At 35.9% G+C, this 17,887-nt stretch overlaps 1 protein-coding gene across 5 annotated transcripts in view; it reads left to right on the forward strand.

Annotated features, from left to right (window-relative positions):
• LOC149774518 (uncharacterized) overlaps positions 1–17,887 on the forward strand; it is a 643,609-nt gene that overhangs the window by 2,275 nt on the left and 623,447 nt on the right. For all 5 annotated transcript variants that reach the window (XR_016416846.1, XM_089945254.1, XM_089945255.1 and 2 more), the window contains exons 2-3: positions 9,216–10,234; positions 13,261–13,364. Coding sequence is in view for 4 of the 5 variants with exons in the window: in XM_089945254.1 (XP_089801380.1) it covers positions 9,235–10,234; positions 13,261–13,364 (1,104 nt within the window). In the remaining variant the exon portion in view is untranslated. The remainder of the gene's footprint in view (positions 1–9,215; positions 10,235–13,260; positions 13,365–17,887) is intronic.

Here is a 17,887-nt window from a genome sequence, read left to right on the forward strand (position 1 = left end):
CTAAACATTGTCAAGGTAGTAACGACAAAATGGGCAGTTCGACATCCTCGGGGCTTCAGTCATATACCTAAACGTTAATTAAGGCTTTGTATTTATTTCCTTATCTCTGAATTCTATTGTGGACTTAAGTTGTGCTGAACTCTCTAACTTGTAATCTCCATATTCTTGCAAGATGAACAATGCTTCCAAAATAACTGGTAATACCAAGATGAACAGGGTGACAAGAAGGAGAGTGGAAAATCACAGTAATGCATTCTCATTAAAGAAGTGCAATAATCTTGAATGTCTTGATGTACCAAAAGTCTTGAATGTTTAAATGTATTATTATGTATTAATCCAGAGTGTCTCTGAATGCGTCTTCAACAATCCCAAAGTAATGTTTAAGTCATAACCGTCAATGAGCATTTTGTAATTCCAATGAATAATTTAATTAAATAAGTCATCTGAAATTATATCTGAAAACAACTGTAAGTGATTACAGAGTCTGATCAGAAAACAGGAATGAAAAAATGTGGTAACCAAACCTCTCTATATATAAATTGCACTTGACCTGTGATGCAATAGATATCCAGTGGAGAAAGAAAGTTTAACTTGTAAATAAGGCCAGGGTTGCAACTAAAATAAACACAGTGTTTACTAGTTTGAATCATGGAAAAAATCAAGCAGGCAATAACACCACAGGCCTCATTCACGGACAAGAGTTAAGCACATAATATAGATATTGACAGCACTTCCCGTCATAAAGAAAAAGAAATTTCTGCAATTAGTCATAGCGTAATAATTAACGTTTCAGAGGGAGACGTCTTCCAGTAAACCATTTCAGAATGACTAAAACCCAGTGATTCCTAATCTGCAATTCCTGCAATTAATCAAATATAGATATGATACCATAATAATTAACGTTTCAGAGGGAGATGTCTTCCAGTCAACCAGTTCAAAATGACTTAAACCCAGTGATTCTTAATCTGATTCCCTAATAGCAAGCAACAACAAACGAACAACCTTGTCCCATTATTTCCTGTATAAAAGCAGTGGGACAATATAATCGAAACTTATTCTTCAAAGCTTGTTCAGAACTTTACAAATCCCTTTGACTTTCAGGGTGATAGGCAGAAGAATTTTAGTGTCGGATGCCTAATTCATGCAGAACCTTTTTAGAAAATTCTTGACATAAAATTTGACCTTTGATCAGATTATCGAGAATAGTGAAGACTAACAAATGAGAAAAACCTTACCAAAGTTTTGCTGTGGTTTTCGGTTTAATATTTCGCAATGGAATTATCTATAGAAATCATGTAGAGGAACATATTATGGTCAACAAGTGTTGGTTGCCTGACTTAGTCTTTGGTAAGGGACCGACACAAAATACCATTATTCTGCTAAATGGTTCTTCACTCGCAAGAATAGGTTGCAGATGAGCTTTAGGTACCTTATGAATTGGGGTTTCCTGCCTTTAGAGAAGTGTAACAAAATCTAGTCTTTATAAATATCACTTTTAATTTTCGGCCAACAAAAATATTTCAGAATCTTGTAACACGTCTTATAAGTCAAAGTCCAAATTATAGAATTTTTGACTGAATTCCATTAAACTTGCATGTCTTGATGTTTCAGAATCATATCATCCACAATGTCATTGAATGGGTCCTGAAAAGTTTCGAAGTAGTTCTTTAGTCCAAAATCTCAATGAGCAATTTTGTAAGTCAAATGAATGATTAAACAAATAATTCCATTGAAATTGTATCTGAACGCAACTCTAAGTGATTCGGCAATCTGGTCATGAAAGACTAATGGAAAATTTGCTGATCAAACCTCTGTTGATCACCAATTTACTTTATCTGCGAAGCAATAGATTTCCAGCTGAAACAAAAGTTAGTTTAAGTTGTAAAAAACGTTTGGTTTACTTCCTAGAAACCAAACAAAAATCAGACAGGTATTAATTCCACAACCATCAATCACGGACAAATATTAAGCACTCAGTTAGATATTCATACCATAACCAATTTCAATCATCTGTTAATCTGACCCAAAACATCTGTTTCTGCATTAATTTGAAGAAAAATACAGTTTGAAATGAAACCGTCCACCAAAATGGCTGTCAAAGTTGCCATGTTGAAAATAGTGTTATGGATACTTCTCCCGAACCATGTGTTCTTACCAAAGATTTATTACAATGTCCACTTGGTTCTAGATCAAACTGATGTCAGTCTTGAAAATGTTGTTTTTGCCGCTCAACCAGAAGGTATGGTCATATTATCATAAGGCTTTCGCTGAAACCTATTTGTAATGTCTACTTGATACTAAATGAAAATGATGCCTATCTGCTTTTCAATATGGCCGCCAGAGTGTCCATCTTGAAAATAGTGGTACCGCTACTCCCCCTGAATGGATGGTCGTGTGAATATCGAACCGAGCTTTTGTTAAACAAATTTTGACAATGTCGAGCTGCTCCAAAATTAAAATAGTACCTTTCAAATGTTCAATATGAATGCCAAGGCAGCCATTTTGAAACATTTGTTAGCACTATTTCTTTCGAATGAATGTCTTTATCAGCATTGGATTTCTACTGAAAGATTTTTTTTATAATGTCTAGTTAGTAGTGGATGAAAACAATACCGATCAGACTTAGTATGGGTGCTATGATCATCTTAAAATTTGTATTGTCACTAATTCTCCTGGATGGCTGATCGTATTGACAACGAGCTTTCACCAAAAGACTTCTGATCATGTCCAGTTAGTACTAAATGGTATTGGTGCCAATCTAACATCCAATATAGCACTGATCTAGAAAATCTTGTTATGTTAATACTAAAGAGACTGAAAGTCATACTACAAACCGTAAAGTCCTATCAAATTGGGATTTACACCAGAAGCCTTCTCATGATGTACTGTTGGTTCTAGATGAAAATGGTATCGGTCTAATATCAAACATATCTACCATAGTAGCTTATTTCAAAATGATTGGATCGCCGTAGAATGGTTTGAGATGGTTTGAGCACTCAGCAGTTAAAAAGGAAACCATGGTATTATCTTATATTCCGGGAACCCCTTTTCAGCCAGTAGAGTATTAGACTCAACAAGAGATTAATGACATTTTTAATGCGCAAAACGTGTTGTGAGAAAGTAGACAATCAGTAAGGATAGCTGTTTAACAAGATGTCAGGCTTTTGTAATTGAGTAGTGTATGGATGCTATAAAATAATTACTAATTGGTGTAGACAATGTCAATTACATCTGATCTGAATATTTCACATGACTACGGTACGTATAATTGTGGCACCAGAGCAATCTACACAATTCGGAAATTTCCTCAGAAATTCCTTTTACGACATGAATTAAAGCTACAAATGTACTTTTCTTGCAGGGTCAAATACTGTTAGGAACTAACGAGACTGGAATATAACACTTACAACATGAATGTTACATCCCATACATATTGAAAATAGTTGGATAGTTTATTTTTAATTTCAATCGGAGGATCTCCGCAAGATTTAGAATTTGTATAATATGATTCCTCAGTAATTTGAAGGATAATGACTGGTATTCTAATGAAAAACTCGGCACTCTGATTTAGATTTATCAGAACACCTCCCACTGCAGGCACGATAAAATCGGGAAACGTCCTTAATTTTTTGTTTGCAACCTGTGATCAGTTAAATATATCTCAATACAATCTTTCTATTATTGACTGTAAATTACACAAGCTCAAACTTTAAGTTGTGTTTATTATTTCTCGAAACACATACATTTCTCTCAGATATAATACTTATTTTATGACATCGAATTATGTACCATATGCAAATACATTTCATCAGTCTTTGTATAAAGAGGGCATGATGCTATAAATAATTATATACATAATTATTAAATGTCAAGATTGTGAACATTTACCTCCAGAAAAATCCCCAAAGAAACGCTGTAGGTATTCAGTATTTCCTATGTAGCAAAGGTTATAATGTAGATTAATCGAGTGCTGAATATAAATAATTTTGTCAATATGTTTAATGTTTGTAGTCTGGTTCTAATACATATAGCTTTTTGCCCATTTGTACGAAAAATGTTGACCAGCTGCAGATCTAAGTTAGTAGCAAAATAAATTTACATTTTTTCTACAGTCTATGTAATTTTGGCATATACTATATAAATTACACAATTTATGCTCAGATTATGCCTTTGTTTGCCACTTAGCAAACATTTCACTTGTGTGTCTATCGGGATCAGTTTTATTTCTGATCATCCATATTTAGTTTTACAGAACTGGCAGAACTGGTTTGAATCTCATTTTTTATTTCCTTATGAGTTAAATATTTCAGATAGATAGAAATGAACTCTTAAAATGATTGATTTAGCATATGTTCAGTTTTTCTCTTTTGATATCTAAGCTTTGCAGCTGCGATTAAGAAAGTTTTATTCATGAGATGACATAAATCATTTAACATAATACCTGCAACCACAATTATTTCATTAAAATATATACACAACCATGAAAGTTAAAATAGGTCTCACACATACCCTCCCATAGGAAAAAGGTACAAAAAGGCTCCAACCCCAGTGTGATAATTTTGAAAGAATCTTACTAACAGATTTTTATTTTGCCAACTGTTATGACATTTAGCGTCGAGGTAGATTTGAGGCAGTTGAGGGAGGGATACTTTTGGGCCCGTTGAGTTTGTAATGCTTTCCAGTTATAATTGATCTTTATATAAGTGAAAAGTCCAGTCAGTGATGATATTATCTTTCTATGATATAGCTGAAGAGATTGCAAATTCTTCGTTGCTGAGACTGGCTTCATCCATATGTTGGGCCGAATTGGAGTTATTCCCTACAACTTTGGAGATGACTCAGAATTGTGACAGTATAATAGAGAGTAGTGACAAAATATGGACAGTACATTTTGGACATATGAAATTGGAGATTACGAAATCATTGTGAGAATGAAAAGCAAGTGATGCATATGATTGTTTGGCCTAACAGTATATATTGCTGTTCATTAACAGTTGCCATTGCAATTTGGACACGATCCTTAAACAGTATTATTAATGAGTAGCCTATATCTAGGAGTACTGTGTAACTGTTAAATCGGTGGCAAAATGGCTAAAGTTGTTATAGGTTTACTTCTTGATCTGGAAAAACCCATAAGTTTGCAAATATTGACCACAGATTTTGAATTTTCAGCTGCTACTTGTTTCAAAATAGTAAATGTTATCCATTGTTTAAAAAAATGCACAGTTTTTAAACCAAAACATTTATTCTGCTCACAAAGGGTCAATTTCACTCAGGAAGAAACCTGGAAAGTACATGAAAATTTGATTTAAAAAACGTTTTTTTTTAAAATTATGTCTACAACTGTCACAAAACACAGAAATGTAACGTTCACGTTAATAAGCCATTTTGATGTTTATTGTCAAATTAAAAAGCAAATGTGAAACCAACTACTATTAGGAAAATGTTTTTGTTGTTTCAATGAACAAATTGAAATTTTAAAAACAGTAATACCAAACCTGCTATTATTGCGTTTGAGCATGATGGTTATTCCCACTATCTGTTACTAGTTGTAAGTACAGAATAAAAAAATCCTGATCCCTAGAATTTCATCCGTTTTTTTCCCTTGAGACGTGGGGCAGATTAATGTCATCCTTTTTCCCCTTAGACTTAGGACAGTGCTCACTTCCCTTGTTCGATCAAAATTGTCAGCATCAAGTTGTTATTTGTCCTTTCGTCTTTCAATCGTATCCTTGGTTTTTTTTATGAAGATATTTTCTCCCCGGTATTTGTGTAATTATAACTTTTTATATCCCTTTTTATGCTTTTTAGCACCTCACTTTAGAAGTGCTTGTGAAGGAGTGCTTATCTATTTTCATCCCACTATTGTTGATTGGGTTCAATGCAATTTGTAGCGCATGATAGGCTATACAAGGCAGCGAGTATTACTACTGGAGGTGAAACCTGGCAAAACTGGAAAGAACCGCTGACCCATGGGAAGATCTAAGCAAGCTTTCTCCCATAAACATATTGGCTAAGTTCAAGTTCAACACCCACGCAAATAGAGGTGATATGACAGTGATCTGTAAATGCGAGCGCTTGATGTTAGCTAAAAAAGCCCCACCCTATAATTATTATTCATTGGTGCTCATGTGTGTATTGCCACCCCTTCCTGTTGTAGTCCATTATTTATTTCTTGCATTTCCTTTTAACATTGAAAAATTTATGATTGTGTGGGTCAAATAAACATCGCTGACTCCCAACACTTTAAATTATGGGAATGCTTTCTGATGATAGCAATGATAGTGATGATTCTTAAAGTTTTGAAGTATATCATATTGTTGTAGCTGTAAAAGCTTTGCTGGAAATACAAGTGAGTAATTTTGAACCCTAAAATGATGTTGTATGCGAGCCCCATATACATGCTAGATGGACAAAATTAGACTCCATACCGAAGAACTCGCTTGACAGCTATGTTTTGAAATTAAATGTAGAAAAGACAGAACACCATTTCCAATTAATTAAAGTTAAATGTGAAGTAAACAATTTCATTTCTTTTCTTAAACAATTCAGCACTGAGGAATCTTGTGCAGCAAAACTTACTAGCACTCAAAGGGTTTAACATAAATTTAATAAATAAGAATCTAAAAAGAAATTCAAGAACTAGGATAGTCATTTAACCAAAATTCCTTGGCTTGAACAAGTGCATGAAGATGATGTCTAAACATCCAAAGTAGAAACACTCTACTTACTGCATTGAAACGTTATTGCAACAATTCAGCGATGAAACATGTAAAGTCGACTTGAAACATGATATGGCAAAGTTTATACTTGTGCACATAATGTCATAGCTAGCTTACATTTTCTCTGATGCAGAAAGAAAACTAATGAAAATACGTCACAGTAATATTTCAGTGGACAGTAAAGTTTGCCAATGATATGCTCTACTACACAAACTGGTCTCCGCACCCAGTGCTCGAGGTCGCTGGGGATCATATCCTTCAGTATTTCCATGACCAGTTGATCCACAATGGGCTTTTGGAATCCCTCTGACAGAATTGGTCTCTTTCCTGTTCCATAGTGACCTTGCGGGGCCTTTAAACCAGCCTAGAGAAATCTGAGCTTGTTCCATCTGAAGATTCTGAATATGTGGAGATGAATGTCCTTATGAACTGAAGATTACTTGTGTGCTGTCAGAGAGAGTAGACAGAACTGGAAAATGCACTAGGATACCTAGACAGACCAGATTTATCTGGAACCCGATTTTCACCACCAATTGAGCTGCTGAGCTGATCATTACCAGTTTCTGATCTGAGTGCCAGTGAACGCTCCCAAACCAGACTTTATTCATGGATGCCTCAAATTTGAGATTTGGGGTTGAGCGCTCACTTGGAGCCAGAAGGGTTAGTTCTTCAAGGTTCACGATAACAGGAAGAAACTACCCTGCATCCAAACTTTTTGGATATGAGAGCAGTATTTTTAGTATAGAGAGGTGTCGACAGTAGGCGTCCATTGTGTGATGGTCTCCTCCAACAACACGGTGGTCTTAGCATAGTTTGGTCGTCAAGGACATGCACGTTCCACTTCTGTGTGTGTGAAAATCTAGACCACCCGTCACTAAGTTCATCACATCTCGGAGAAGAAGAATACAAGGGCAGAGAGTCAATCTAGGAGAGGCGAGGGAGTCCTCAAGGAATCTGTAGTAGACAGGAAGAAAACCTTGATGGAGTCGCTTGTGATGAGACTAAACATGCTCCCCTTTACTATTTTCCGGTATTAGATCAGGAAGCCCTTGGTTGCCTCAGGTGGTCTTAGACACTGTCAAATGTAGATCACTTGCTCTTCCCGCACCTGCCTGCTTGACTTGACCAACATGAGTATGTGAGAAAGCTTTGTCAGTATCTTGTTATGGGTCGGAATATCTTCCTGGATTCTTTCTCCACCAAATATGCTGGCTGCCGTGACTGTGTTATCTATCATATGCTGCAAAAATCGAATTAATCCCATGAATCACAACCAGAAATCTTAGGCAGAAGACATATTCACGTTGAAATGGGATCTTTTGTTTTATTTGCCCTGTCGCCCTTCAAGGATGTAAAAAATTTCGCAACATCCACCTTCATGCCTGACTCGTTAACATATATCTACCAAAGCAAGTTTTTGAGCAAAGTTGGCAAAGATGCCAAGTGCATTGCTCAGTTCAGGGGACGCTCCATACTCTGGGTCTAAGATGCAAAGTGACGCAACTTTTGTAATTGGTACAGCAGGAGAAACGTTTATCGAAGCAGTCCTTCTATAGCACAGTGTCTGATGTTTTCCTATCTTTCTGAAGATAGACAGAACTTAGTTCTTTCAATCTTAACATTCTCATATTTTCAAAAGAATATTGAAAATCTTGCTAGCAAAGAAGAATATAGGAGATAGAGTCAACACTTGGTAGTTAAAAGGAAGAAATGTTCTTAAATTGATTGCCTGGAAATCTTTTGCTGAAGTTTGGGGTTAATGTCATATTCAACTGCCCAAGATGTATGCACCTAAGACATGGTCATAACCAATTCAATAAGAAAGTTTCAAACTGTCAGGTTTGACAGACTTCTATTTTCTTATGCAGCCGTCCGTCCCATTTGCTCTAATTTGCATACCGATTTGTTTTATCTATTACGCTATACAAAAAATCCTCTTAACAAAAGTCTTGAATGATATATCGGCTTGGCATTCTCATTTCAACATTTCGTTTGAAATACCACTAACAACATTACATACCATCTAACTTTGTTCAGACTCTTATTCAACATTATTTTCACGTTCAAACTCAGTCTTTTGTGTAGCCCAAATTACCATTAGATTCACGTCATGTCCATATAACGTTAAAGTAGCCAGAGAAGGCATATGATGTAACAGGCACTTTAGGATCTCCACCATCAACCTGACTTGTGCTGTGACAAACACTTTAATGGTTAAATGGAAACAAATAGTCAGATTCAGACGTGTGGAAATTCTCAGTCTACCAAAGTAAATAACGATAACCAGAACTGGCCAAATAGTTATTCAGTTCTAATTCCTTTTAATGGTTTGATAATTTAATCGATGATATGATTTAGTAAAATTGTTTATTAATTGTAAAGCTCTCGACAGCGGTAATTTGCAGACATTTTAAAGTTGCGCAAATGAAAACAAAACACCCGAAAGAAATATGTCTAGTCTGGTTCACGTAGTTTATTTCTTATTCACTTCAGATATTCCACATACCACATAATGAAACCGGCACAGTTGTTAGCCCAAGTAGCACTAAGCACACGTCCAGGAGGAAACCAGAAAAGGACACTGTCAGATGGTAATCTGCCTCAGCATCCTTCTCCAGTTAATGTCTTGGCAGTTCCTCAGCAGAGTCCCCCATCCCAGGTGACAGTGGATAAACCAACTAGTGTTGCTAATAATGCTTCCGAGTCCATGGCGGCAAATATACAACAGATGTCACTAGTTTACGGTGACATGAACTTTCATGAATATCAAGAGGATAGTTGTGGTCCTGAGCTATATTCAGTTGAGACTCCTTTTCCACCTGTAGAGAGTGATGTACAAGTGGTTGATTTGTTACTGCCATCCAGCAATGCTGTACAAGTGGATGATCATCAATTGCCAACTGCACATACTAATTTAAACTCTCAACCACCAAGCTACTCAACCTTGGAGCCAAATGTGAAATCAGACTTCTCTTGTCATGTTTCTATACCTCAGGATATGCTGCGAGAAGGCTCTACAGAACATGTAGGGCTGCAACAGAAGCCTAAAATAGTGGATTCAAGTATCAAAACAGGACTGTCATCTGTTGAATCTAAAGCGGTGTCTATCACAGTCAGTTTAAAAAGTAGTCAGAAAACAAGGGCTAGTGAGGAACCTGTATGTGAAATTAAAATCCCTGCTGTTGCAGAGCAGTCAAATATTAGCAGTTGTCAAAGGGACGAAAGTCTTGAATGGAAACTAGATAAACAGACACAGCAAGCCAAACCAACAGCTGCTGAGAATACCCCTGCTGCAGCTAGGCAAAAGGACACCAGCTCTATGCCAAGGGAGGTAACTCTTGAAAAGAAACCAGAAAAACAGCCCCAACCTGTCAAGCCCAAAACAGCCGATGACCAGCCAGTTTTGAGTGAAGTGGTACCAAAGGAATCTCGCCCAGATTTATCATCGAAGGTGGCCCTTGAACCTCTAGCAGTTCATACTACCTGCACTCCATATATTACAGAGTCTTCAGGTAAGTTTACTAAGTTAGCTCCTGACGTTTTAGAAATAAGAATATTACAACATTATTACTAATATATATATATATATATATATATATATATATATATATATATATATATATATATATATATATATATATATATATATATATATATATATATATATGAACATGTAATATGTTATCATGAACAGGTAAAATGTTATCATCTTGCCCATCCCGAACATCATGATGGAATGGGGACTAGTTCTAATTTTTCTACTATCACCATCGTCATTTTCCAATCCAACCACACACTTAAATGATTTGTAATAGAAAGAAAGTATTAAGTCTTGTCAGTATGATTTGATGCTCTCTGTTTTGTACACTCACCTTAACTATGGAATATGAATTTATGGACTTGCCACAAAAGATAACAACACAGTATAATAGCCAAAGTGGAAAATATAAATAAAAAATATAGGATGTTTCAAGGAAAGCATGTTTTGTTTCTTTTACAAATGTAGAACACATATTTGTACTTCAAAACCATATATATTGACATAATTATAGCTGTCGAGAGATTTCTCCAAATAGTATGTGTAGAGATGTAGATGAGGAAAAGAGGGAATGGCTAGAATGATGATACATAGATGAGCAAAGACAGACGCCAGAATATAATTTTGTTATCTAAAGTGTAGCAATATCAGTAAATTCACTCTTTTTTAAGGATTGTTGTCTCCTGTACCTAGAATTATAAAACAGAAATTGTAGCCAGAAGGAATAACTGCTTGAGCACTTTACTGGTCATGGTGAATTTTCATTAGTCATATTTAATATGTCATTAACCAGAACTGAAACAGGACTATCCATTAGACTATTGAAAATATGACGAGAAACGTAATAGACTTGGGCTAGTTGACTGTCTCAAATTTTCAGCCATTTGCAGTTGCATATCTGTTTCTGCTTCTATATTGCTATCATCTTGATATTGGATGTCGGCAACATGTAAATAATCTTAGACAAGTGTACTTTTGAAAATGATTTGAGGACAAATGTATTTGTCCTTTTAACTATTTGTCAAACAAGTAAGCATGTATTGGTCTTTTGTAATAATTGTGCAAACAGTAGATGATAAACGGCACTTCTGGCATGCAGTTGGAATAAGGACTAACTGTTGATTTTAAGCTCAAAAGCTAGATGGTCAAGCTCACTGGCTGAACGGAGTAAAATGGTTTCTGCATAATAGCGTGTTCCCAATGGACAATTGAATCTTTGATAGCTTGCATTTGAGGTAAAAACATGCTTGGACTTGCATTTAAACAGAGATGTTGTGCCATACCAGCTGTAAAGTATTTAACTGGTAGATTCAATCAAAATCTTTTCAAGTAATATTGGTACTAGAGAGCTTTGTATCACATTAGGAGATTTATATTATCGGACAAAAAATAGAGTTTTTATTGTGTTCAGATCGGTTCAAGTGTATAGACATTAGATAGTAGCAAACTCTTGGCTTGTTGGAGTTCTGAAACTGGAATGTTTAGTTTTCTCTTTATGTTAGCATTCACATCTCCTCTGATCACTTAGTCATGGAGGAGTTGGAAAGATGTGATGATGCACTTGCTGGAGATTCATTGGGCTCTCTGTAGTTTTGGGACTTGTTAGATTGGTTACCTGCAGAGGGTCAGCGTCACTTGCGGTAAAATACTAATTGTTAGAAAGCGAGGACTGAAAAGATGTGGAGGCTATCATCCTATCAGTTGTGGGGTCTAGTCACACCCGGTCCCTAACTGGTTTTGTTACTATTGTAATTTCTCAGAGGGAATTGGTGTGGTTGATACATTTGTTCAGGTAATACAGGGTAACGGCTTAAAAAAAGGTCTCTATATAACAACTTCTCCACCATCTACAGTTTCCATATATTGTGCCTTGGCTTGCACATGTATTAAAAAGAAATATATCAGTTTGGGGCTTAACACCATTTTTCTACCAGCTGATTTCCAGACTTAGTTGATTTGCACTTGGTGAACATGAAAGAACCCCGTTGATTCTGAGCTCGAAAGGTCTAATGTCGAGGTCACTGATAAAGAAGACAACAAACTTCATGTAATCAGTTCACTTCTTTATTATCTATGGATGCCATACATTGTGGATGGCATGCACACGGATAAGAAAGAACCCAATTGATTAAGGAGTGAAAAAATTACGTGGCCAAAAGACTAAAAATGGTTTTGCACAGTTACATCAGTTCTATATCACTTTTCTCGACCAAACATGATGCATGACTTGTACCTGGGTTAAGGAAGAAGGCAGCGAATTTTGTGATCAAGTGGTCAAAGGTCACATAATGAAAGATGACTGCTTGATTTGTCCAGAATCGCATTAGTTCTGCAATCATAATCCTGTCCAAAACTTAGTTGATGGCTTACACTTTAAGGAAGAAGCTTTTTTATTTTGGGGTTTTAAAAGTCTGTTCAAGGTTATTGTCTTGTGAAATAGGTGCATGGCAGCATTGTCCAGAGGAACTGGTTGAATGACCATTACAGCGTAAAATATTCTGGTCCTTATGGCAAATGCATACTATCTTTAAAAAATCCATGTTGTTGTCCAGTCAGAAGTTATGAACTGATGAACTAGTGATTTTCATCGGTACTGTCCAACTGATGCATTGTTGTCAATGTTACTTTATATTATCATTGACTTCGACTCATTCTCAGCTTCAGAAGGCCATATTTGGTGGATGAGATCTGTCCTATATAATTAATATTTATAGAATAGTATTGCAAATGCTGTAGCTGACAAGTATTATCCACCTTTCAGAAATGCCAACAAAATATTATTTCTCAATTTTCTTTGCTTTATCATTTAAAGGAATCAAATTTGTACAGGCTTTACCATAACAGCTTGGAGGAAATCAGTTATTGCATCATAGCTGAAAGTATGTTTATTTTTATAGAAGAAATGAAAGCCATTTTGATGAACATTCAACTATGATAATTGATGTGCAGGTTTTTAAAATGTCATTCACATCAATTAATGTCAGAATTATTCCATTTTAGCTAAAGATATTAAGAAAGACATTCGAGGCAAGAAGAAAGCAAAAGATATAAACAGGAAAGGGGAGACGAGACATGGATCAGAGATGGATGCTTTCATGGATTTGGTAGACCTTAATATTCATATGCTAAATTCATTTGTAAATAACAGACACATGGCTATAATCAATTTATACTCAGATTTTGCTGTTGCACAAGTTTGGCAGATCAGTGTATGCTATTCACTTGAAACCATGCATGGAATTAAGTGTAGTGACTAGCCAGCCAATGTATCATGCAATGGCATATCAAAATGAATCGTATTTGCTTGAAATCATGTGAAGAATGAACTGTTTAGACACTGCTTTAACAATGTATGATGCAATGATAAATCAGAGTGTATGCTATTCTCTTAAAATCATACAATGGCAGATCAGTGTAAATACCATTTACATGAAATCATGTGTAAAATTGAAAAGTTTACACAACCAGTCTATCATTGTATTGTGCAATGGCACATCAGAGTAAATGCCATTCACTTGAAATCATATGTGAAATTGAAAAGTTTACACAACCAATTATTGTATGGCACATCAGAGTTTATGTCGCACACTTAAAATCATACATGGAATTAGCAGTCCAGATACTCACCTTCCAGTGTATTATGCAATGGTAAACAGGTATGCTTTTCATCTGAAATCAAGTGTGGAATTAAATGTATAGACACTGATCTACCAGTGAGTATAGTGCAATGGCAGGTGTGAGGAATTAAAAGCTTAGACAATGAACTACTAATGTTTTATGCAGTTTAATCAGATTGTATGCCGTGTGTGAAAGTTTAAGTTATATTAACAGTTCAGACCCTGATCGTTTGATCAATTTATGTGATAGCAGATCTGCTATTTTACTTTGTAGATACTGATTTATAGACGTATTTAACATTTTGTAGCCTAAAGGTTTCAGGACTAGTAAATTTATCATTGTACTTGTCCTACTGAATCTTGACTAGTTCTTCCCATAAATGTGTACTTGTTACAACTGAAACTATACTGCTGACCTTTTTATAGCTATTAGTCTCGCGCTATCTTTGAGTCCTGTACCACTATATCTTGCAATTGCGGATCCAAGATTATGCTGTCTACAATGTCGTATATGAATAAAGGCAAATTCGGTCAGCTAGATGTTGTCCAGCCATGGTTGAAACAAAAAGAGATAAATCTTGTAACTTTTAGCCTATCGCTCTTCTAAGAATCCTCTTTTAATGCTGCACCCGAAGGGAAAAAACGTTTCATGTTGCACTGGTTTTAAAACTAGGGTAGGTATGTATTATTTGTTTCTTAAAAAATGTTATATAAATTGTAATGATTAGTATAGATAATGTATGTGCTTCAAGTACTGGGCTGAACTGGCTCAATTAGATGCACAAATCAGTATCAGGAGTTTTTGTTATACCTGGGTGGAAAAAAGTGATAGGATCAACACAAAAATGGGGATGGTCTTCTGAGCAGAAAAAACACACTGTTCGCTTAATGGTGGTAGTATTTCTGTTCTGTTATCACCTCTGCATCAGTTCCATTCAGTTTTGCCGATGTGGTTCTGTGTGAAAGCTTGCCATGGCTAACCATGGGTTGGTGGTTATTTATGGGTTCCTCCTCCACCAGATATACTGGTCACAATGTATAGTCCATCTTGTGCAAATAAATGGTGTTAAACCCATACTACAAAACCCTATCCCAGTTTAGAAAAGGGAGAACATTCTGAACCAAGGAGGGTTTTAATGAGGAAATAAACATGGGGCTTGTTTTTTTATAGCGCGATTGTTTAGAAATTATTGAGAAACATACAATTGTGCATCGAATAATACATGTTCGTTCTTGGCAGCTATATAGAAGAGAAGATGTACGTTATCTAATGAATTGTGCATTCTAGAATAGTCCATGTTTGGCATCTTTAAAATGGGAATGTTTGTGGTATCTGATCGGTGGTTCAGCTCAATACATTGTCAAGGATATGCTGAGGAATTGACTAGGAAAACAAAAACCTCTGACCTGGAGTTTAATGAATATGTACTGCACCTTAAACTATATTTACTACATGATGGTTGACACATACTACACCATAGTTTAACGAATATTTCAAAACACTAATATCTAATATATTCAGTTAACTGAAATGTTGACCGTTAGGGAGTGCATGTGCACATACCTTCAGATGATGGGAATTCTGGCTAAGTCCCATGGGTCATAAGGATGGTGATGTGGTTGTTTTGTTTTGTTTTTAATGACGTTTTCAGCACTTGTGTTATCTACACATTGTCGGTCAAATGGGACCTAGATCGTTTGACGTGTTGAGGCAGCTGATATAGGTATGCCTTGGTGGTTGTCAAATCCACAAACCGTAAACTAAATGAGACTAACTGTAACAAGGAACCAACGTCAGTTGCATGTATACATTTATCTTTTATGTTTCTGGGGTTACGTCTTAGGGTGATAGAGATGGACCCTTGGGCCAGTGTTTGCATGCATTTATTATTTGTCTTCTTGTGCCTAGTAAGTGAATGTGTATTTAAATGGTAGGGATCATTATACGATTTTGAGCTAGGAGACATGTGATGGTGTGGAAGTGTCAGTACTATGACCTAGACAAATCAGCCACTACTAAAACTTCTGTGAACAAGTCAATAGTGCTGAAAATGGCTACTGAATATTTCAGACAGTCTTAATGCTTTTTTGAACCACGGTCATTTCTTTTGGCGGATGGATGCTTATTTTTAAGGAAAAGGAAGTTTTGTCAGGAATGTTGCTAATTTTGTTCACTAAATACCTTCTGAATGGAAGTTGTTTCTTCAAAATTGTCTAAGCATCTCCCTATTACCACTTAACTGAAGAAATGCCACTCGTTCCTGATTTTGTAATTTGGTGAATGCATATTCAAAATTTAGCATTCCGAACTTCAGACTTGTGACGTGAACGCTTCTGTTTTGACCAAAACTCTAATGCAAATGGCCCTTACATGGCATACATATATGATAAAAAATAAAGAAAATACATTTGTTGCTTCGAGATCGAGGTAATTGCTCATCAGTATTTAGACATGATTCTGATTTTTACACAAGATTCAAAGTCGTTTTATCTAGGAAATAGACTTTACGGGAGTACCTGTGTCTTTAATGCAGAACGCTTGCATGATTAAACTGTTGCTTATCGCATCAAGAAGTCTTAGAGGCTAAAGGGACAATCAGCAGCATAAAAAGTTCCAACACTAGGCACAATTGTAAAAGCCATTAAGATTATTGGCTGTGGCTAAACGAACCACCCAAGCAGCAGGAATGGCAAGAATTATTCTTGCTGCACATACTGATGTCAAAGTGAAATTTGCACATGGTGAGATTAGTGATTCAGCCATGTGATGTTTTATAAAAAAGAAAAAGTCGTCTTGACAGTTCTCGCAGAGAGCCATTGGCCTTGGTAAGGTTTGGAACTGCTGTTTCTGTAATTCAACTGAAGGTCAAGGTGTACTTCATGAACTTTTAAGCTGACCATAATGTTGCCATTGCTGCATCAAATCACATCTCTGAACCTAACAAATGTATGTTCTCCCATGTCAACAATACCAGTCCTATCTGAAAATAAATAACTGCCTTACAGAAGTCTTTATTGTTGGCTGTCAGGTCTGAAATTGCATAAACAAATTTGCGAAAACCATGTGTTGAACAAGTCTTGTTGTTGTTGTTGTAGGGTATAACGCCATTTTCAGCACACGATATGCAATACATGGCGGCCTGTATTAATGATGGAGGAAGAACCCGGGATATCCCCGGAAAGAACCACCGACCCTCAAGTAGCTACTGGCAAGCTTTCTCACATACCCACATTGGCCGAATCCGAGACTTGAACCTACGCCGACAGAGGTGAGATGGCAGTGATCCGTAACGGAGAGCGCTCTAGACCACTCGGCCACTCTGGGCTACTGAACAAGACTTTGGGATATGGCCAACAATAAATGCCTTGTCATATATGCTCAGATTATGTCTGATGACATGAAACCATCAACAAGATTTTTAACAAATATTAAATGTTCAGATGCTTCTGGCAAGGGAATTGCCTTATTGGCTTTAATCACATTATATAACTAATATTTTCATTATGTATTTAAACAATATGATTTTTTTTTTTAAAACTACTGAAAAGTGATCATTGGCTTGAATAAGACTCGTACGTTTGGAATTTGACCCACTGTTTTTTGCCTTGTTGGGTCAAATGACTTAGCATTTTTAAGACCCTGAAAGTTTGGGAAATTCAAGCAGATTATCCTGAGGTCTTTAAAAGTCTCTGAAAATTTAAATCATTTTAAATCTTTTCCATAATCACAAATACAATTGTCCAAGTCTGTTAGATTCGGATGTAGCCGAATATTCCTGGTTTCTATCTTTCGATGATCCATTAAGCTTCATCAATAAACAATATTGTAGTATTTTGTATTTGTTTTTTTTTCTTCATATAAAATAACTTGTGTACACAATGTTAGCGAAAATAGGTCTTGGAAATCTGTATTTGTTGTCTTTGAAAGTCTGAGAAAAGTCTTTGAATTTATCATTCAGAATTATGTATGATCCCTGTTGTAATGATATTCAGAAGAGTGCTAAAGTTGC

This window comes from Sinohyriopsis cumingii, unplaced genomic scaffold, assembly GCF_028554795.1.
Source record: "Sinohyriopsis cumingii isolate HCF-2022 unplaced genomic scaffold, ASM2855479v2 utg000229l, whole genome shotgun sequence".
NCBI classification, from domain to species: domain Eukaryota; kingdom Metazoa; phylum Mollusca; class Bivalvia; order Unionida; family Unionidae; genus Sinohyriopsis; species Sinohyriopsis cumingii.